A 22375-nucleotide genomic window follows, 5' to 3' on the forward strand; every position below is an offset into this window, starting at 1 on the left:
CAGGGCTTTATCAGTGGTTTCCCACTGCATTCACTTCATCAGTGGGTACCACTGTGTGCCTTCCGGCCTGAATCTGCTGGCCTCTCAGTCAGGGTCCTAGCCCACTCTTGCAGTCGTCTGTCCTTGAGGAATGTTCAATTTTAGTAGGTCTGTCTCTTCCTTGGATTCCTTCCATCTCACCTACAGGGGTCTCCCTCCCCTCTGCGATGTAATTGCTGTTCCTGGGGTGCCAGGAGTGAGTGGGAGAGGGCGGGGGGAAACGGAGTGGGGGTACTGAGTGCACCCAGGATGGCGCTTCTCACCACCCCTGCACTTGCACTTGCATGGCAGCTGGGTCTGGGAGGAATCTTCTGGTAGCTGCTAGTCCCTGAGAGATTGCTTGCGTGTATGCTCTGTCCCCTGGCAGAATTGAGTGGGGAGGCTTGTGCTCACAGCTTCCCCCAGCACAGGGCTCCTCCTGCATCCTCCCACAGCCGCCCCTCACCCCATTCCCACATCTGAAAGGCAAATCTGGAGCATGGATCCAATCCTCTTCTCGGGATAAGCTGGGTGTGTTTGAGCATGCACAGTGCTCCGATCTCTGCTTTTCTGCAATCCATTATTGCAACCTGAAATCTTTCCAAATGTGCTCACAGCAACCTACCCCATATCTTTGGGAAGAATTCCAGAGTGGAGGGGCCTGCTCCATCTCCAGAATGGCATCTCTGGGAAAGGCTGCATTTAGAAGCAAACTCAAAGTGCAAATTATAATGGCCCAAGACTTACCCAACTCTCTAAGAAATCAGTTTCAGAAGTCTGCCCTCTCCTTCCCTGGATCTGCTTCACCCCCAGGAGGTACACCTGGGAAGGCGCAGGGTAGGTGGGAGGGAGGGATGGAGACAGGTGTAGCAGCAGCACATTTGTGTCTGAGCCCAGAGTCTCTGGGGAGAGAGAAGGGGCTGCCTTGACTCCAGACTTTCCACCCCACACAATCAATCCACTCACCTTAGTCCCAGTTCTCTGGTGGCCTTCATGAAAAGAAGTGGGCAGTCTAGTGTGTTCCCAGCCCTGGAAACAATGCCCTGTCTCTACACTGGATAGGAGCAAAGCCCATTAGCTGGGGCATGCAGATATGTATTGGACACCAGCAGGTGTACTCCTGGGTCATGTAAAAAAAGGGCCAGAAATTTCTACATTGACCATGGCCATCTGCTTGCTAGGAATCCATCTCTGTATGTCAGTTCTAGATATCTAGATACTTGTTTGTATATTTGCTCATATTTTACATAGGTGTACAAGTATTATATATGTGAGTACATTTTTTGTGCATTTGGATATGCAGAAGTATGTGCACATGTGCTGTATGTCTATATATGCATTGGTACCACCCACTCAGTGACACTCTTGAGGCCCTTACTGGACTTAGAGGAAATCTGAAGATTTTGCCTCTCACTTCCAGTATGCTTTCACACCCTGCCAGGCATTTCCCCTCCCACCCCCGACCCCCAGTTAAATGAAACTTTTTATTCCAGACTCCCTGTGGATCCCCTCCAACAATTAAATGCCTGGCCTAAATCATTTGGGGAGGAGTGGGGGCTGGTGGAGTCCCCAGTCTTGCCCCTTTCCACAAGTTACCACAATTCTTTCACCTGGGTTCAGAGTAAAAGAGAGAAGAGGTCTCTGGTGGGGTGATGAGGGATGGAGCGGTACTTGGCCACCTCCCTCCAGATGGAGTGAACATGATTTCCAATTTAAGCCATGGTGACATAGAGATTAAATGGGCCCCAGGCTGTGAGGCAAAGCGAGGAGAGGGGTCTTCAGGCTCGCCATCCCCTTCCCAGCCTGTGCCTGTTGGAAGATGAGGAATGAAGGTTGCCTGTATTGCCAGAGGAAGGGCTTTCATGAAGAAGAAAAGCAAGGCTGACCTTTGGAGAAATAGATGGCCATCCCCAGAAAAGCCACAGCAGACACTTTCACAGGGCAAGGAGTTTGGGGAGGCCAGTCTCCCTGACCCTGGCCTTGGCCTCGGCTTCTTGGTGTCAGCCAGGGTCACCCCTACCCCTGCAGTTAGGCTTTTTTACTGAGGACATTGGGGCATCTGGAAGCCCTGTCACAGGTGACAGGGCTGTGGGGGCCAGATGGGGGGCAGGTTAGTACAGACTCTTTCTCTGTGCCCTTGGCAGCCTGGACACACATACACACACCCACAAACACTAATCGCTATTGGTGCCTATACACTCAAAACACACTTACACCTCCCAAGCCTAAATAAATATATTTATTTATCAGTCAATAGCACCTCTATACAAATGCCCACGTGCAATACAACCCACAAACATACAAGCTAACACAGACCTACAATGTACCACCATACACCCGAATACCCCTTCTGTAGTCCACCCCCTTCCACACCTACTCCTCCTGACCCTACTGAAGGAACAGGAGTTTCTGGCAAGAGAACAGAAGAGACCTTTGCCCTCAGAAAGAGCCAAGGATCAATACTGTTTAGACTTGGCTAGTGTGTATTTCCTCCTGGGCTGAGGAAGATTTAAGTTTATGGTTCAATCCAATCTTTAAAAAAATAGGTAGAATATAAGGAAGTTGGGATAGCACACTCTAGTATTTATTTCGATGCAGCCCCAGACTTTAATACACAGGCAGCTGGCTAAGCCAGACCCATAAATCAGAGAAATCAATGCCTGTTTATGATTATTATTACTTTCTTTTTTTAGAGGGGGTGCATGAAAGAAGTCTGACTGGAGTCCTCCTTCCCTAGTCTCTGCCCCAATCAGGAGGAATAAAAATGGGGATGGGGAAGAAAGAGAGAAGATAGGAAAGTCATACTGGACCATTTCTTGAGGACCTCAGCCAGATTTCAGAGATAAAGGCAGTTGTAATGAGTAGGTGTGACAAAGAGGAAGACACAGGGGGACCAGAGGAGCCATGGACCAAATGTTTAAGTTCTCCAAGCTTTAGTTTCCTCCTCTGAGTAAAGAAAAAAATTCTATTTACCCATAGTGATAGGAAGACAAAAGGAGATAATGGGCCAGAAGTCAAATTACATAATAATGACACATCCATGCAATTTACCAATATAATCCTGGGGAGAGGTGACCACCTCTCTCTCCCCCAGAGGGAAAACTCTTGGCTTTGATCTCCTGGTACAGATAAAGAGGGGCCTTAAGGAACAGGATGCTTCTTGGAGTTACTACTCAAGTTGGCCCCTGACTCTGCATCTGTGATCTTGAGGGACACAGGTATCCTAAGGAGCCACACTGAGGAAGGGAGAAGGAAGAGTAGCTCAGTTTCCATGCATTTGGATAGAAAGATTCTCTGTAGAACTGGGCACCCTAACATCCTATCTGCCTGTGGCCAGATTCTGGAAGGGGTACCCTCAGCCTCAGATCTCAGCCCCAAAACCAAAAGCTGTGGAAAACTTGAAGATTCCGGGCTCCTCCCCTGCATCGCCACCCCAAGAAAAGCAAAGGATATACTTCCAGTCACCAGAAAACAACTGGCCCCAGGGAAGGGCCCACCTCACTGCTTTCAACTCTTCACTCAAGGATTGGGTGAGCATCTATTATGTGTAGAGGTTACTCTACACACCCAAAAAAGATGTGAATGGAATGCAATAAAGTTGGGATGGCAATGTGAAATGTGCTCTGCAACTCCAGGCCCCTGAACCCCAACCCCTCAAGCCCTTCAACAGGGACTTCAACACCCCCTTGGCTTCCAAGGCCTAACACCTGGCACTGTCATTTCACACCCAGCACAGGCCCAAACCAAGGTGAATTTTTCAAGAAAGGCAGACTGATCGGTCATTCCCACTCTCACAATAATCAATCCTGCAAAAACAACAGGAAAGAAACCCAAGGAAAGAGCACAGAAGCAGGGTTCCCCTACATGCACAAACACACCTGCAAACACAAATAAGCACATGTGCACACACTGTGAACTCACAAACATCCAAGTATGCATCTAATTACAGAGACATGAACATCCAATCGCATAATGTTCACATAATGCAGAAATACACAAAACCCTGTGGGCACCCAGATGTACCAGTATTCATCTACACATGATCACATATGCACCCGAGTTTTTGGGGACACCTACATATCTGGTCATATGAGTATAGCTGCGTACGTACATACTACAGAAGAGAAAGAAAAACGGGGAGAACAGAATTTACCATTTAAAAAAATCCTGGACCAAAGGGAGATTAGAAGGGACCTCCCCTTTCTCTTCCTAGTCCCTGAATGGTGGGACCCAGTGGCTACCCAGGAAGGATAGGCCCTAGGGTCTGGGACAAGTGTTCAGACATTTCCCTCTTGGAAATCTGGGGGTTCTGGGGCCCCAGGGGGCTGGTGTTTGTGCCCCCCTCTATCAGAAAGCAAGCCAGGCTTTGTTGGGATTGTGAAAGGAACTTCGCTTATTAGATTTGGGGCAAAGGCAGGCCTGTGTGCATGTTGAGATCTTCGCCCCAGAGCAATCCCTGTAGCTGACTGAGGGGTTGCAGCTCCACATGGCTTCTCTGCATCGGGGCCTCCTCTCCGGACTTCGCCCACCATGAGTCCTGCCAGGTTCCTGTGCCGTCCTCGACCAGCCGTCTAGACAACCGAATCACTTCTCCATTGGAAGAGCAGTGAAGTCCAGACAGGCCAAGGTGGCCCTCGCTTAGTATTCCAGGCAGCCCCTCACCTCTGCCATGCCCCGGGAAGTCCTTTTGCTTCTAAAGGAGAAAACCTCTAGCAAGACTGCATCAGAAAAAGAGACAGAAAAAGAAAAGAAGCAAGCTGGAGAGAGGAGCAGGTTGAACCAGAGTATGCTGCAGCCCGGCTGGTCCTGGCTCCGCGGGAAGCAGACCAACAGCTCCGCAGTGTTTCCGAAGTCAGGACTGGGGTTTCCGGCCTTTGGTCTCCTTTGAATGCTATCAGAGACCAGGCGTGTCCCGCTAGACCCTCCAAACCCGGGCCATCCCCGGGTCCGAGCCATCCCTATCACCGCGCCCTCCTTGTACCCTGTATTCGTTGTGCGGTGATGGATCTTAAGGCCTGGCGGAGCCTCGGGGCTCCGCGCTCGGTGTGTACCCGCTTTGCGCAGGGCCGCCCTGCGTCTTCGCCCTTCCCCAGCCCGCAAAGAGGAGGGCCGTCAGGCGCTCGTGAGCACAGTGTACACTTTATTTCAGACTACAGGTTTCTGAACATAATAAAATCTTTGGCTTGTAGCGGCGGTTCAGTCTCGCAGTCTGTGGGGTCGTATTTCTCAACAAGTCTCCGGAAAACGAAAGGGTCGGGGACAGGACAGACAGACGGACAGAAGGGGCTGGGGAGATGGGGGAGGGGGAGAGGCGAAGGGCAGACACGCAAGGAAACACACTCTCACGCACACAAAGAAAAGTCCCAGAGAAACGGAGGGCCAGCGATGCGGGACGGGAGGCACCGGAGAAGCAATAACATTCAAAAGAAAACGAAACTGGGCCAGGGGCAGCGAGGCGGAGGCGGGGGATAAAATAATTATAATAATTATAATAATTATAACAATAATAATAAAGGAGATTAATAAAAAGTCCAGCAAATAGAGATCGCTACACATAATTCTTTTCCTTACCTGAAATTAAATATATACAAGGTTGTAAGCGGTTTGGCTAGATAGAGCTTTAAGAGTTCGTAGTTTTCGTCCCTTATACTGTGAAGAGAGAACTGATCTTATTTTTCGATAGCACCTGTCTGAGTCTTTCTCCCTTTTGAAAAAAAATGTCTGGTTCCAATGTGACTCTCCATTCTGGGAACCTCTTTTTCTCTCTTTTCCCTGTTGCTCCCTTCCTCCTTTACGCTGATTCTTTCTCCCCGGGGCGTGGGGCCCACACTGGGGCGGCCGCGGTGCCAGGAGGGGGCGCGGGTGCGGCGGCCGGACCGCGCGGCCTCTGCCGGCGGCGGCTACTCGCTCTCGTCTTTGTCCTGGACCGTGGTGGTTGAATGGTTGTATAGTCCCTGCGCCATGAGGTGCAGCGCCAGGCCGTTCTTGATGCCCGTGGCTTTCTTGATCTTGGCGCGCTTGTTCTGGAACCAGATCTTGATCTGGGACTCGTTGAGGCTGAGCTCCTGGGCCAGCGTCTGCCGCCGCTGCTCAGTGATGTAGCGGTTCGCCTGGAATTCCGCCTTGAGTCTCTGCAGCTGCTCGGCCGTGAACGCCGTTCTCGGCCGCTTGTCCTCCTTCTCGTTCTTCTTCTTCTTCAGCTTCCTGGTGCGGGGACCTGCAGCATCGGAGGTGGGGACAAGGGACAGAGGGCAGGGGGGAGAGGGCAGAGGAAGAATTGCGTGAGAATTGCGGAGCGGAGCTGGAGCATCTCGCCCCGGGCTTCTGGGGCGATAGCAGAGGCCGTGCAGCTCCTCCCGCCCACGAGCCCCTAGATCAATCTGCTGGCTACTGGGGTCGCTGGGTTCCCCTCTGGGAATCCTCTGGGATGCCAGAAGGGTCACAGGGGAAAACTGGCCTGCCGAAGTTGTGTATGCACCTCACACCTCAATTCAGAACAGACCCAGCCGTGATAGGTTTAAATCATAGAGTCTAAGATGGAAAGATATTTGGAGCCCTATCAGGCCCAACCCAGAGTTGGAGGTCAGGAGCCTGCTGTCTTCACAGACTTGGCATAAAAAGAGGCTCAACAGTGGAGTCATGAAGACTGGGATAGGACTGCCCTGCGGGAATTGCCAGCCTGCGAACTATTTTTCTCCCCCTCCTTAAGAAGCGCATCTACACCCACACACCTACAATAAGACCACATCTGCTTGTAGCTACGGACTCCAGAAAACAAGGGGATAAGGAGGGCGATGTGAGAGGCTTGCCTAGCTCCAAAACATTCAGCATCTGTTCTCTCTACCTGCTCTTCTTTCCCTCTGGCCTAAAACGAAGCCCCTTATGGAGTCCCAGGAAGACACTGTCCACCTGCTTCCTGTAAAGGGGAGAAGAGGCCTTCCCCCAGTTGTATGCCTTATCCACATGCCCAGGCCCCTGGGGTCTCTGCTTTGTCCCTTGGATGGTACCAGTAAGAAAGAGAGGACCCTCCCCATCCTACACCCAGTGGCACAGGCAGGTCTCTCTCCCTAGTCCTTCGGATACAGAAGCTGCAATCTCAGGGTTGAAAACTGAACAACAAAAGCAAGTCAGAGCTGTCTTTTCTGCCCACCTATGGTGATCTGCAAGAAAACTGCATCCCGCTCCCCACATCCAGAAGCAAAACAGGGGCAGAGGGACAGAAAGGGTGGGACAATCCGGACAAAAATCTGTGCTATGCCCTAAGATGGTTATAGGAAGAGGCCACAGGAAACCTTCCTAGGAAAGTGAAGGGTCCCTCAAAAATAGTCTGGGAAGAGGGCTGGCTATGAAGCCCAGCCCTGAAGAGAGGAGGAAAAAGAGGCCTCCACACGCAAGTCGTCTCTAGCATTTATTTGCTGGGCCCTGTCATGGTTATGGGAGCTTCCTGAGCTGAGTGAAGTCCCTGTCTGGCCTGTTAACCTCTAAAACTGTCTGGAAAGTAGGGTCTGCACCGGCATCTCGAAACCTAGTGACAGAGGGGTAAACCAGGCAGCTGGCCTCTGGGGCAGACCAGCTCCAGGGGTCACCAGCTGTCCTGTGACAAAAGAGTACAGGCCTGGCCGACCACCGCAACTCAAGACTGGGTTGAGGTTCCTCTCCCTGAACTGCCCCTGCAGGATTAGAAACCAGCACCCTGCCTCCCCAGGCTTGTGAGTAGGAAAGCAGCCAAGAACAAAGACAAGCCCCACTCCTGAGCCCGATGAAGAAAGCACTGGGAGGCGGGGTGAGGGGCCAGGAAGGCCTTGGTTTAGGTTAGTAATTAGCTGGTTGAGCAGAAGTGGCCCAGGAAATGTGTGCAACCTCAGAAAGGCCCCATTGTGAGATGGGCATCTCTTAGGTTGTTAGAGCGTTGTGGCAGTTGTTTTGTTGCTGTTGTTGTTGTTACTGTGTGTATGGGTGCCGTTGCAGAGGCATGAACACTTGTAATAAAATCGTAGCCTCCTGGCCAGCCTGAGCCGCACAGCCTGACAGCTCAATCACTCTATCCATCAGGCGAGTCAATCAAAGCAGCTTTTCGGAGGTTCAGGGAGCCCGATGTGTCAATAACGGGGCTCGAGATGGCGGGGGCTGATAGCGCTCATCGATCCGCGCCCGGCCAGCAGCGGAGCAGCGGTGGGAAGTCAGAGACCAGTCGGAGTGGAGCGCCGCACCGCGACGCCAGCCCGGCCTCCTGCCAGACCGGGGCGCGGAACCCCAATCGTAGGCCAGAACCCCTGCCGCCCTCCTCGAGGCGCCCATCAGCCTCCTGGGAGCTGCGGTCCCCGGAGGCGGGCAGACCACAGACTCCTCACCAGGGGCCTCGTGGCTGTCCCTGAGTACCTCTCGGCCTGGGGTTCTCCAAGCTCAAAGAGGTATGTGGGGAAAGGGCCAAAGGAAAATTGAGAAAAACGGGCCTATGGCTAGCAGAAATTTGCTAACGGGCAGATGTACGGAAGGAAGGAGTGAAAAAAGGAAGGGGCAGGGCCCGGGAGGATGTGCCAGGCGGGCCACGGAGAAGCTGAGGTGGGGGCTGGCTCTTATGCCCTCGGCCCAGGTCTCTGGCCTGAGCCTAAGGTATCTTCTGTCCTCTCCCCCGTTTATCTGTCAGTTCCAGAGAATCGGGAGCCAGGGGCTCTCGGCACCCACTGTTTCCGAAACCGCCTTTCCCTGGATTCTACCCAGGCGGGTCAGGCCCTTTTGGCTACCCGGCTTGCAGAAGAAGGACAGCGATCAGACACGTTTCTCTTTCTTCCTGTGTCTCCTTACATCTATCTCTATGCAAATGATCTCTCTGCAAAAAATATCGATACGGTGTTTATGTCTGCAAGGACACAAAGCGAAGATAATTTCTCTAATCAAAGCCTTGCTCAGTTTCGGCCTCCGCAGGATTTCAGACCCAGATCGCTAGGCCCACCTTCCCGCTGATTCTAAAAACCCCTTTCCCTGGAAGAAAAAGCGAAGACTGATTGAGTCTTTACTAAGAATAATAAAGGTAAAACACAAAGAAGGCGAGAAGGGCTCGGAGTTCAAAATTGAAGGATCCCACTCCCTGTACCCTGAGCCATAACCTCCCGGGCGGTAGTCGCAGAGCCCAGGAGCACAAAACTGGGTATAACACTCGGTAGTGACTGGAATCGAAGGTGAAAAGGAGAGAGCAGGCATGAGAAAAGAGAACCCTCGGGATCCGGCACGCACGCTCTCCCCAGCCCGGCGGCTGAGAGTTCTACCGGCGTCTGCCGGGCTTACCGCTAAGCCTAGGGCTGGGTACTCACCGGAGGACGGGCGATCGGAGTAGCGCGTGCAGTAGACCCAGGCGGGCCACACGAGGGGTTGCTGCGAGTCAGTTTTGACAACGGGCCCGCCGTTGGCTGAGCCCATTAGCAGTATGGCCGGGTTGCTGTGCTCCGGGTACTTAGCACCCTGCGCACCTGGACTCCCCACGCCGCCTCCACTGCCACCGCCGCTGTCCGAAGGCTTGGCCGCTGCTGCTGCCGCCGCCGCCGCCGCCGCCACGGCCGCTGCTGCTGCCGCAGCCGCCGCCGCCGCTGGGTTCCCAGCTTTGGACGCGCCCGCCCCGCCGGCGGTGGCTGGCGGGGAGCCGTCGGGTGGGCCACAGTTCCCGTCCGCGGTGCACAGGAGTGAGGCGGCGCCCGGCGCCCTCGTTCCCAGCGGGTGGACGGGGTCTCTACCTGAGCCGGTCTGGCCTCTGTCACGCTCGACCCGGCCTCCGCCTGTGCCTCCTCCGGCCGCCGCAGCCGCCGCCACCAGGAGCTGCGGCGGCGGCTGCTCCTTTTTGCAGCCGAAGTCCGGCCTCAGGATGTTGTCGATGAAAAAGTTGGTGGTGCGGTGCAGCTGGGCCGCGGGCTGCGGCTGGTGAGCAGGCGCCGCGAGATGCTGCGGCGGCGGCGGCGGCGGCGGGGGCGGGGGGTGCGGGGGGAGATGCGGGTGGTGGGCCAGGGGCGGCAGGCAGGGCGCCGCGGGCGGCGAGGGGGGCGCGGGCTGCGGGGACACCGGCACGCTGTCTCCATCGCTGCCGCTGCTGCCGCTTGCGCCGGGACTGAGACTCAGGGTGAGGCTGCCGGGGGCCGCCGCCACCGCCGCCGCCGCGCCGAGGCCCGAGTCGCGCTGACTTTTAGGTTCCGGCTGCTGTTCTTCCATGCTCGGCCGCCCCGCCGCCTCGGCCGCCGCGCCGGCCCCCGCCCCCCCCGCCTCGCTCCCCACCCCACTTTGCCAGCGGCCCGTGGGGGTGCGCGGAGGAAGGAGGCCGGCAAAGCCCCAGCGAAGGCACGGGGCGGGTGCAGAAAAAAAAAGCCCAGGCGCCTGGCCTGGATCTCTCGCTCTTATCGAGCAGATCTCGCTGTCTCTCTCTAATTTGTAGATATCCAGATATGGAGACACTTGGCTATTTCTTTTTTCTTTCTGCAACCAGAATCAATTTGTTTTAAATGGGGAGTAAGCCACGGTAAAAAGAGAAAAAAAAAAAAAACAGGAAAGGAAAAAGAAAGAAAAAAATCTCCAAGAATTTTTTTTTTCTTAAAGATAAAAAAACAAAAATAGTCTTTAAAGTCTAGCCATTTTCCTAGGCAGTAGTGAGGGGTTTGACTTCCCCGAGTGTCACGCTCAGCTGTGCCCAGAGCGCGAGGCTGGCAGCGCCTTTAATCGCCTTTGCTTTTTTTGCAGGGAGAGCGCGTCTCCGCCAGCGCCGGGGCTGCTTTTTTTTTTTTTTTTTTCAAATCTCTGACAGCTCGGATCTTTGCTCAAACTCTCTCGCTTAAAAAAAAAATCACCCAGGCACACTTTTTGCCTTCAAACCGGAAGCACGTGAGTCAGGGCCGCACGTGTGCGGGGCCAATGGCGAGCCAGGACTCGCGCTGACACCCGGGCCTCGGCCCAATAGGCGCGCGCGGGACTTTGCGGATAAATAATCCGGGGGCGGCGGCCGCAGGCGGAGAGGGGGAGCCGCGGCGCGGGCCCCGTGTGTCCGGCCCTCCCTCCCCTACCCGCACCCGAGCCCCTCCCCCTCTTTCAGGCCAGGACGGAGGAAGGGGCAAAGGAGACCGAGAAGGGGTGGATTGAGGGGTGTACGCAAATAGACAACTCCATAAACAACTTGTTGGAGAAATGCAGGATTATGGGTGCGTCCGTGCAGGCGCAGGATCAGGAGGCAGGGGCATCGGCTCTTTTGGCAACCCCCATGCCTAAGAAACAGCCTTTTATTTTCTCGCTCTAGCTTTTTCTTGCTTGTCATTAAGGGTGAAAGAGTGCTATCACTGTCGGAGTCTGTGTGTCTATGGTGTGTATTTGGGGAGTGGGGGGAGTGGGGTGGGGAGAGGTGAACCGAGGATGGTCGGAGATGTGAAACAGACCTAGATTTGGCTACTTTCAGTGGAGCGGTTTATTTTTCACAAGTAGCAAACGCCAGAGGCCAGCTGCGCCTAGCTAGGTCTGTAGGTTTGTAGTGCATGTTGGCCGGCTGCACTGCGTGCCCTTCCCGGGGTTTCCGTACCCATGCCCGTCCCTGGCGGGACCTTTGACAACCCGTAGGAGCTGTCCTGCCGCCATTAAGCCAGGTCCAGAGGGCGCGAGAGAGTCCTTTCCTGGCCGCCAGAGTCGAGCGGTCCGGGCATCTTATAGTTGTCCTGAGCCAAGTAAGTCAGGGTGCGGATACCCGCGAGGCCCTGGCTTTTGAGCTCAGGGAAACCTCCGTTTTCGATTTCCACGCGAAGTGAAATCTAGCGGATAAAAGTACTGCACTCTCGGTATTTGCCCTAGCCAGCTGGACAGCGAATTTCCCCCAGTAGCCCAGATTTTCCTGGGATTGTACCCCAGTCCTTGAAGGCCTCTCACTGTAGCCCTGAATTTTCTTATCAGGTTTTGGGGGGGAGGGAGGAACTGCAGGGGCTCCAGCCGCTCCCACGCTCATGGAGATCTGTCTCCAGTCGCTGGGCTCTTTTTCGCTGTTTCCTTGTCGAGGCACCCCGAAGTTTTTCCACTGCCAGGGACAGGGTAGGGGAAGGTGAAGCGCTGAACATCGGCGGGGTTTGGTTTGCCTACCAAGCCTTTTTGGAGGGCCGGGATCCGACTATATGGTGACGCGTAGAAAAACTCAGGCAACTGAGGCCTCCCAGAGGGTGTTATCACGGAGCTCCAGCGAGCATCTAGCCGGGACCGCCATCCTTAACTGGGGCGACGGAGAAAGGATCTTTTTGAGGATGTTGTCTAACGGAAGCATTCAAAATAATCTCCCTGTGCTCAGAAAAGTCACAGAGGGTTAGTAAGAGAATAAAACGAAAATCACAATAACCGTAACCCCCGCACTAACCGAAGTTTCTCACAAGGGGCTAGTGGAGAGCGGGAGTTGGTATTGCTAGCTGCATCTCTAGGTCAGCCGAGGGTCTTCCGATGCTCGGGGGTTTTCGGAATTCCTAGGTGGACTTTCCCGGCGGTTCCGGGGCGGCGAGAACCACTTTCCCGAAGCGCTGCGCTAAACCAGGCCCGACGTGATCTCCTCAAACCTCCCAAGTCGTCCCCCAAATCCACCTGAGGGTCTCCCGGGTCCTCCTCAGTTCTGTACCCAAGGGCTCCCCGAAATCTCCCGGTGCCCCACCCATTCTCCCCGAAATGGGGGTGGGATTTTATTTATATTTAAGTTCGCAAAATTGAAATCTTTATCCCGCAAGCGAGCGTGGGTACTTAATTAAATTCTAATTAGGACACTATCAATATCCTATTTAGCCGCGTAGCTTTTGTGCGCCGCGGTCCCTTTCAGCGCCGTAAATAGGGTCTCGACGCCTTATCTCGCCTGCAGGAGACGCCTCGAGAAGGGCTGCGGAAGATAATTTATAGGTTTTAATTACTCTTCATTCCGCCTGATCAGCTTGGCGTTCATCACAGGCTTGTGAATAAAACCCTGGTCAAAAGCTCTGTCACATCGCGCTGGCAAGACGCTTAATCAAAGTGAGCGGCCCCGCGCGCCGCGCGGCCCGGCTCCTCCACGTAATTTCCAGCCAGCTGATAAAGCCAGCTGAATAATGCGGCGGCCCTTTGGAGACACCATTTACAGAAATGACTTTATTGACGGCTTAACGTCGGTAATTCATTTTACCTTTCATGTAGTGGAGCCCGGATTTGTTACAGTAATGGGATGATAAATGCACCCGCGGCCCACGAGCTCCGGCTGGATTAGGCGGTGCTCCTCGCGCTGGTTTGCGCCCCCCCCCACAACAGCATCCTCCCCCAGGCCAGGCCTCCGCCGACGCTCCGCATCCAGAGCCACTTGCTCTCCGAGACCCCTACTAGGGCCCGCGCCCTCCTCTCTTATTCCTGAAAATGAACACATTATTGGGAACTTTGTGTTAGCGGGTTGGTGTCCTGGCAAGCCTAATAGTAGGGTGTCACAGTGAGCAAATGTTGAACCAGGTGGGTGTGTGAGGGTCCAGAGGACTCGGAGGGTGCCCAAGAATGGACATGTGGGTGAGGAAATACGGGCAGGGTGAGTTGTATGTAAAAGCCTGTAGGTAGAGGGGTTAAGTGTTTGTGGAGCAATGTGTGTGCAGGTGTGAGTGCACTTTTGTGGCAGTCTTTTAAGGGGTACTGGTTTGTGCCTTTGAGAATTTCTACCAACTTGATAGATGTCCAGGAAGAGGTGGTCTGTCAGGAAGCAGGTTGGGAGAATTTTCGCAAATCCAATTGAATCCTTTTCTTCAAATGCCCTCTGCTCCAGGGCCAAAGATGTGGAAGTTTAGTTCTGAGCTGTGCCGCTCCGATGGGGCTAGAGGGCTCACAGAAGGCCACTGACATAGCTATATCTCTGCAATAAATTGACTGTCCCCGAGTTCTGCCAGCCCACATAGAAGTGGAGAATGATGAGAAAGAAAAGGATTTTTAATGCCAAAAGGAGCATTTCTTTCCTCACTTCATTGAAGGGTGAAGGGAGCCGAAAGAAGCTTTCAATGGTGGAGGGTGGGGTAAGCAAGACAGGGACCCCTCTCAACCCTCCTGCCTCTCTCCCGCTCCCAGACTTCCTCCACTGAAGCTAACTAACCAGGGCCTGCCACTAAGCAAAAGGCACCTGGCCAGAGGGGAAGTGTTTGTGTGTTTGGGGGAAGCTAGAAAAGTTTGGGGACCATAAGTAGGAACTGATGAGTAGTAGAGGCTGGGATACTGTGCCCTTGTTTTCCAGTCTTGCAAAAACCACTTATGGATTTGGAGAGTGGCCCATGGCTATGGGGGAATGAGCCTATATTTGTGTCTATTGCGCTTGTGCATCTGAGAACCAGAGACAGAAATGAGTCCATAAAAGCTTTGTTTGTATGTCTCTGTATTTGTGTGCATGGCTGGAGGCTAGCGAATGTACACATCAGTGTGTACACCTGAGTCTGCCCCACCAGCTGGGTACAGTGAAATGTATTTGGTGAAGGTTTTGGTGTACACTGTTTAGAAAGGAGAAGTCTTCCACCATCCCGCATTTCCACAGAACTTTAGATTTCGTTTAGGCAGAGACAAATGTCATGGTCCTGCCTGCTTCCACCTGTCTTTCGTGGATGGGTGTGAGGGGGAGAATTGTGAAAGCAAACCTTGCAGCCTGGCCAGGCGTGCATGCGTTGGGCCGAGAGTATGAGCGTGTTGCATGCACACGGTGGTAATCGCATTTCGAGTGTAGATCAGATGGTGGTGGGGCCTTGTGGCGCGGGACATGAATGAGTTGTCGCAACACAATAGCGCACAGCCTTCCTACGGGGACTGGGTGACCAGCGGTTTTGTTGGGAGTGAATGCGAGGAGATTTCTGCTACAAGTGCCTCGGTATTATTATGAGCCGGAAGGTCAGACTATACATCGCAGGTCCCCAAAGCCTATAGACCTTGGGAAATGTGGGGCCTCGAGCCACGTCATTGTACCTGACAGTCCTTTCAATAGACTAATTCAATTAGCGCTTGGGAGTTTTGGTCTTCATTTGGAAGCGATAATAATGTAGGGGGTGAGTGGGTGCAGGGGGATTCAATGGGTATTGGTTAGGGATCCTAAGCGATTGTACCCAAAGTTTGAAGCAGGACTTGGGGAAGCAGGGGAAGGGATAAAGCTGAGATGGGGATATGTGGGAAGCAAACCATAGAAATAAAATGCTCTGTTGACTCTAGAAATTGGGGCAGCTGCTTTGTTTATAGAGACCCTAGAAGACTGGAGGTGGGCAGGGGATATTTCTTTATTTCTGTGTGCAAGAAGTATACCCACAAATGTCCAGGTTCCTAAAAAGCCCCCCAAAAGCCCGCTGTTGGAGGTGGTCACCTTTGAGGATTTCAATATTTGAATTTATGCACCCATCATCCTGCCTTCCCTCAGGGTTTTCTCCCTTTTATGAGAGGGAGAGGCCGTTCACAGCACGGACTTTTTGTTCTAGAAACAGTTTTGGTTTCGGGGTGCTTTTATCCCCTTTAAAGCTGGGCAAGCAGAGAAAATGAAGCCCTTTCTCTGCTTGACTATGGGAAATAAGGGAAACATCTCTGGCGATTCCCGAAAATTGCGGACGCTGTCGGCGCCTGATTCCCGGACACCGGAGTGCAGACACCAGACCGTCGCTTCGGGCGGGCTGACTTGTCGACTTAGGGCTGGATCAAGGACTTGGGGAGAGAGATGCAAGGCCCCTTGGCACAGATTACGGAAAGGAGCCTTTACCTTCTCCTCTGTATCCCCAAACCGCCCTTAAGCTGTACCACACGCCCCAACCCCCCGCCACCCGGGAGCTGGGGATTTTAGAGCTCAGGGCTTCCGAAAGCAAGGCGATTATATATCCTTCTCTATATATTTTTCTTCACTTTAATCAGGCATCCCGCCTTTCTCCTTACAAAGAATTCCACCCAAACCCCAGAACCGAAACCCTAATGTTCATCCTCACAGCCCCCTACACCACCACCCCCGCCTAAAAAGAAAGCCCAGAGTAAATTCAGCGGCTACGCTCGAATTTTCTTCACTCCTTTATTTTGCTTTTCGCCCTCTCTCACTCCCTCCTCCTGCCCAGAAGGTTCTCAGAGCTTGGCGACCCCAGGCCGAGGGGGCCTGCTGCCCACTCAGGTCCCCACCTGTCCGAGTGGCGGCTCCCGCCTCCATGCGGCTCGGCGCGGGTCGGGGTCCACACTGACTGGCCTCGAGCGTGTGCACACCGGTGGGTACGGATGTGAGAGTGCGCACAAGGTGGGGCCAGGGCGGCTTCCGGGTTCTGCTGCCCCCCCTCGGCTCAGTCCATGCTCCCCGGGAGGTCAGACCCAACTCCAAAGTTGGGAACAAAAAAAGAATAACTCAAGAAAAAAAAAATACACATACGACATCCGAGTCCTTTGCATGCCCATACGGCTCCAAAACCGCGGTCTCCGGCTCGCCCCAGCAGTCATCCTTCTTCCCTTTACTCCTACAGGGCTAAACACTGGTCCCACGGCTCTTCTGCCGCTGGCCCGGGGAAAGCAAGCAGAAGTCGGCGCACTAGGCTCTCGGCGCTCGGGCTCCCGGCCAGCGCCTTCTCGCCGCTCTCCCCACCGGCCCCCGGGCACGAGCCAGGCCGCGCCCCCGTTTCATCCACTGGGGTGCAACCTCCCCGACCCCCTTCCCGGGGAGGGTGCGGGGAAACTCCGGCTTCCAACATGAGATCCGCGCTGCTGGCAGCTGGCGGGGAGGTGAGAGAGGGAAAAGTTTGGTCCGCAAGGGGGGCAGGTGGGGAAAGGAAGTCCACCGAGCCGGGGAGAAGAGAGGGAAAGAGGGGAGAGAAGCCGGGTGCCCTCCCCCACCTCCCGACCCCCCCCCCCCCACCTCCTCGCTCAGACTGGATCTTGTGCCGGTGAGGTGCGGAGGAGGGGTCACTGCCAGGTCTCGGCCTTCGGGGCCACCTTCCCTCTCCCCCTGCTCCTGCAGAAACCAGAGCTGGGGGGCGACGGTGCAGCCGGGCGCCTGAGTGTTTTTACGTGACTATGTGTGTGAGAGACTCCAGGTGAGTGCGTGTGTACGTGTGTGCCAACTGCACGAAAGGATTGTGTGCATTTCTGCGCTCCTGTAACCCTCGCGTGGTTGCGCTGTGTCCGGGTATGTAAGTGTAAGTGTTTGCATGGGCTCTGTGCCCTGGCTGTGCTTGTGCCTGTCCGTGTGTAGGTCTCCGGGGGTGCCTTTGTGTGCCAGCTGCGAACCTGAGAGCAACTCCCTCCCACTGAGGCTCGAAGTGAGGTGTGTGATAGAGCAAGGGCCAGAGGGCTCTAACCCCAAACCCACTGCTCACCTCCCATGCCATCACCACTCCCTCACCCCCGTCATTGAACTAGGCAAAGGCAAAGGAAGCAGTTGATAAATCCTGATTAACCTACCTACGAAATCCCCAAACCCTAAGTCCTCACTGGGGGAAAGAGTGGCAACATGTGGCCAGGTTAACATCACAGGGCCTCAGGGAGAGAATAGTCTATAAGCCCACTCCACAGATGAGGCAACTGAGACTCAGAGCGGGAAGGAACTAGATCAGGCTGCCGCTGGTATTGGGAACCTTGGACATCTGAGTTTTGTCCCGAGGCCTAAGTGCCAAATGAGAGCACAAGGGACAGTGGTCTCCTTCCCTGGGTCTGCCAACTCCATTCAATTCACCTTCAAATAAGGTATATTCTCTCCCCAGACCGTCTGTGCGGTGGAAGAGGAAGCATCTCTTGGGGTTGGGAAAGCAATGGGAGGCGAGCGGGAGACACAGTCCCTCCTCTCTTCTGTCCCACTGGAGGCCTTAAGGTTCCTGCTGCCTTTCGGGGAGGGACGAGGAGTGGGGGTTCCCTGCTTCCTCTCCACCCCCACTCGCCTTCAGAACTTTCCAGGCATGAATGATGCTGTTAGGGATGGGAAGTCAGTGAGAGGCAGGCTGGCCTCAATGTCAGGAATGAAGTACGGGGGAGGGATGGAATACCGACCCCAAAGCCATTCCAGGCACGTCCCTCCCCTCCCGCACCGAGTATGCCCGCCCCAAAATTGTTATGCAAAGGAGTCAAGTCTGTGATCTTCTGGCGATCAAAGCGGCAAAACCAAATATTAGAAAAGAAGTCAATAATGGATGAGCAGACTAAGAAAACCATCTCGGGGACAATTATCGTCGCAATTGAAAAAAGCTCCCGGCTTCCCTTACTCCCCCCCCCCCCCCACTCCATTCCCAATATTTGGAAAAAAAAAAAAGTAGGCGGAAGAATGGGGCCTGGGGATGGTGGTAGAGAAAGGCAGCAGCCCCGCTTGCGTGAAGGAGCGGGTTCGTGGACGCGTTTGTTGAGGGGAGATAACGCCCCCTAGGGGTGACCCTGGTAAGTCCTGGTGTTGTCTCTGGGCCAGTGAGCAGAGCCGTGCCCTCGGCGCTCCAAGCTCTTTAGCTTCTTAAAAGAGTGTGGTCACTCTGAGCCGAAGAGCTAGAATCAAGGTTTCTAGTGTCTTTTCAAACCTCCAGCACGAACCTGAGCCCCTCTCTTGCACCCCTTTCTACCCGCTTTCTTTCGAGAGGGACCCTAGGCGGGTTCTTAGGGCAGAGAGCAGGGTCCTAGGAGCGCGGGAGGATTCCCGGCTGGTTTTCCTGTGAGGAACGCGCCACCTATCGGTGCTCTCGGAGAACTGCACCTGTGTTGCTCTCCGGAAGAGGAGGCTATAGGGGGGAGATTTGATCTGAACTCCCTGGGCCGGGAGATCCAGACCATTTCCGGACAGTCCACACCAGACAGGGGAGAGACAAGATTGCAGGAAGCGGATCCTTCACGGAATCCCCTCGCCTCATGAGAGCTTAAGCTGTTTACTCTGTGATTCCTAAAGCAGCAAGCACCTGAGTCGGAGTAGGATGGGCAGTGAGTTGGGAGTCAGAATTGGATTCTTTCGACTCCTCTGCTATGCGACCTTGAGAGGGTCCCTGGCATTCTCTGGGCCTGTTTCCTTATTCATAAACTGAGGAAATTGGATTAGATTGATCCCTTCTCGACTCTGACCTTGAATCTAACATTGAATCTAACAAGTATATGTAGACGTGTATGTCCTGTGATTCTATTTCCAGCTCTTAATAGATTCTGGACTTTTACATGCCATTTATATCCTAATATCTTATATGTAGCTGCTTCAATTAATATTACTGTTTTCTCAGTTGTCTGGGGATTTCATTTGCGTGGAGTCAGGATGCTTCTTGGTGGCCCGAATAATTGTTTGAAATGAAGCCAGTCATGTCTGACTCTTTGCGACCCATGGACATAGCCTGCCAGGCTCCTCCTTCTGTGGAATTTTCCAGGCAAGAATACTGGAATGGGTTGCCATTTCCTTCTCCAGGGAATCTTCCCGACTCAGGGATCGAACTCGGGTCTCCTGCATTGCAGGCAGACACTTTACCATGTGAGCCACCAAGGAATCCCAAATGCCCGTTTACTTAAACCTTTTTTAAAAAGAAACAAACAGGAAAACTTCAGTCAGTTTACAGTGTGGGACATGGCTGGGGAGGACGGGTGTCACGGAGCCAGGGAGAACATAATGGATGTTCATGTGGGAGCCTTAGGAGAGAAGACCCAGGACCCTGGATTGCAGTCATTGTCAGAGAGGTCAAGGAAGAACGGAAGCTAGACCCGGCTAGAAAAACGGGCGAAGCCATGGACACTCTGAAACTCCTGGGGTCGGGCCGGAGTAGCTCCTGACTGGAGGCTCCTAGATAGATGAAGCAAAAAAGGTAGGCGTTGAGACCAAAGGAGGATCGCTCAGATCTTAAGCCACTTCCCCTAAAACTCACCATGAAATTAATAAAGAACGGAAAGAAGGGGGGTGGGAGACAGTATTTTCCTCTGGCTATCCCGAGAAAGCGTGACTTTTGCTTGGAATTTCGGGTTAGTGAAGCTGGAGGGAAGCGAGAGTTGCCCGCTGTGGGTGCTTTTTGAAAGGGCCGGCGCGCAAGCTTGGGGCAGCCTGCCTGCGCCCAGATTAGACGTGCCGACTGGGGCGCCCCGGAAAGATCTGCACCTGACGGAGCAGCAGGCAGGGCCCTCTAACCTCCTCTTCAGCTTCCCAACGACCAGGGGCAGCGCGAGGCTGGATCCGCTGCTTTTTACGATGGTTGGGCGGAGGCCGCGCTTCCCCTCCCCTGGGAATAGAAACTCCCCGTGGGACACCCAGAAAGGCTGCCACTTTGAATCTGGGACCCTTTTCATTCTGGATGGAGGGGACGTTTCTCGTCTTCCAGTCTGCGTGTCCAAGAATCGTTCTGGGCCACCGGCTCCTCGGAAGTGGAAGTGGTGAATTTCAGCGTCTTAACAACCGGCGCACATTGAGATTCAGGGCCAGTGGTTAAAGTTCTTAGCTGCAGATGGAAAAATCAAGGGTCTGGTCACTTGTCCTTGTGAACGCTAACCGATCCTTTGGTGTACTTGGTGACCTGGCCCTGACGTCCTGGCGGTCTGTACGGCTCGGAATTTTTCTCCCGAGTCCGGGAGATCGAGCTGCACTCAGAGGCCGGCGAAAAGTTCGCAGTCCCGGTTCTCGGCAGCGCGGAACTCATATTGCTTGTGACACGGGCGCTTTCCCAGCCTCTCAGATCTGACCCATGGAACTTTGTGCCCTCTGGCCTGGGTGCTGAGGCCCCGGAGTTGGTGGCCACCCCGTTAAGCTATGTCGGCCCAGGAAATGCGAGCTCCAAGCCTGGGCCTACCACGGCGGCACCGCGGCTGCAGCTGTGGGTTGAGCACGGTGGCAGCGTGATCGCTGTCTCCTAGCCGGACCGAGTAGCAGCAGGGACTCAGTGTCCAACCCACCACCTCCTTGGCTCTCCCAGGTGGGCCAAGAAACCCAGATTTCAGGAATCACAAGATGCCAGACAAGAGTGCGCTGCGGCAAGCTGACCGAGACGCGGGAACTTCGGCGGCGCTGGTGCGGAAAACGCTGGCTCCAAAGTACACAGCTCAGATTCGCCTCTGTGGCGGGACCGACAGAAGAAAAAGAATGGATTCATTTTGCATATTTCATTCAGATTTTGCGGGTCTACAAAGCCCTCCGGAGAGACAGAGAGATAAGGAGAGAGACAAGGAAAGGGGAGAATGCGGATGAGGGATCGAGATGGCGGAGAGAGGGAAGGAGAGGGGTAAGGGGAGAGAGACAAACAGATGGAAGGAAGGTCCCCTTAAGAGGAGGTAAGGATGCTGAGGAAGAGTATCCAGCATACAGCGGTGTGCTTTGGGAGCAGCTCTAAGCTTTTAATTGGGGTTAGTTCATGTAATGCTTACAGTAACCTATTGAGAAGTGTGGCACTGCCTCTCCAACTTTCAAAGGAGGAAACTGAGTCACGGAGAGTCATAACGTAGCCCGAGGGGATGCTTATAGCAAGCGGAAAACGAAGAGCAGAATTGATCCCCAGCTCTTGGAGGAGCGGAGGAAAGTCTGTTCGGAGCACCCAGGGAGGACGGGGGTGTTATCATTTTCTCCGCACCGAGGCGGCCTCGATGATCCCAGACGCTCCAGCCAGGCGGGACTCGTGTAGGCTGCGGAGCTCCTTCGGGTGAACGTTGGCCCGGCCTTCCGAGTTCTCTCCGGGGGTAGGCAGATCTCTGGTTCTTGGTAGGAACTGGAATCCTCTGCAGGGAGATGACCTTCTGTTTCCGTCACTCTGACAGCCTCTCCGGGTGTAGCGCGGTCGGGCAACCACTCATTGCGGGTTTTGGTGCTCTTCGCGCTTCTGAGCTCAGTGACCTTGGAAGGGGCCCCGCGTGAACTCATTCTTGGTTGGCTGCAGCGGGCTGCGGGGGCAAAAACGCTGGTCCTGGCAGGTCGAAGTTGCTGGGAACCCTCACCCCCACCCCACCAGCCCAACCCGCACCTCCATTTTCAGTGTCTGGTCTCGGCAGCTACGGCTGCCAGAGTGATCGCCAAAGCCCAGTCTTTCCCAGACTTGCTTTCCGGCAGCAGGAGGGGGGGCCCTGGCTGGGGCGTGCAGAGAGCTCGAGTCCCGCTGAGAGGAGGAGTCCCTAGGCTTCCTAGACCTGAGCCTCAATTGTCCCACCACCACTTTTGGAGGCCGGTGGAGGACAGTGGCAAAATCCGGGTTACCCAGCCTTTCCTAGCCATCATCCCTCATCCCTCGGGATTGCTCCTCTCCAAGGCTCCAGCAGCCCTTCTTACTGACCAGGATGAGGGTGAGGATGGAGAGGGAAGGAGGGGACCTAGGATCAGAATTGATAGGAGATAGGGGTCCACTCCCCTCTACCTTGGCTCCAGGTCCTCTGCAGGCCAGTGAGAAACTTTGCCATCCTTGAGAACCTTCAGCTGGTGCTATGTGGAAGGGGTTGTGCTGATGGTTGGCTCCAACTC

The 22375-nt window shown here is 54.3% G+C and overlaps 1 protein-coding gene and 1 long non-coding RNA gene across 2 annotated transcripts in view; one reads left to right on the top strand and one right to left on the bottom strand.

Moving 5' to 3' along the window:
• Nucleotides 1–5137: 5137 nt before the first annotated feature.
• On the bottom strand, nucleotides 5138–11062 carry EN1 (engrailed homeobox 1). The gene is made up of 2 exons (XM_061439701.1): nucleotides 9330–11062; nucleotides 5138–6235 (listed from the first exon to the last, which is right to left on the bottom strand). The coding sequence occupies exons 1-2, from the start codon at nucleotides 10213–10215 to the stop codon at nucleotides 5919–5921; spliced, it is 1203 nt and encodes a 400-aa protein (XP_061295685.1). The 5' UTR covers nucleotides 10216–11062; the 3' UTR covers nucleotides 5138–5918.
• Nucleotides 7368–22375, top strand: part of LOC133261185 (uncharacterized) — a 34232-nt gene continuing 19224 nt past the window's right edge. The window contains exon 1 of the long non-coding RNA XR_009741042.1: nucleotides 7368–8429. This is a non-coding gene — a long non-coding RNA (uncharacterized LOC133261185). The remainder of the gene's footprint in view (nucleotides 8430–22375) is intronic.

Source organism: Bos javanicus, chromosome 2 (assembly GCF_032452875.1).
Source record: "Bos javanicus breed banteng chromosome 2, ARS-OSU_banteng_1.0, whole genome shotgun sequence".
Taxonomy (NCBI): Eukaryota; Metazoa; Chordata; class Mammalia; order Artiodactyla; family Bovidae; genus Bos; species Bos javanicus.

What these genes read in the sequence shown, in the direction of transcription:
- EN1 (XM_061439701.1), bottom strand. Translation starts at nt 10,215, where the DNA reads ATGGAAGAACAGCAGCCGGAACCTAAAAGTCAGCGCGACTCGGGCCTC. An exon ending in CTCCGATCGCCCGTCCTCCG is followed by an intron (nt 6,236 to 9,329) that starts GTGAGTACCCAG and finishes CCGATGCTGCAG; the next exon opens with GTCCCCGCACCAGGAAGCTG.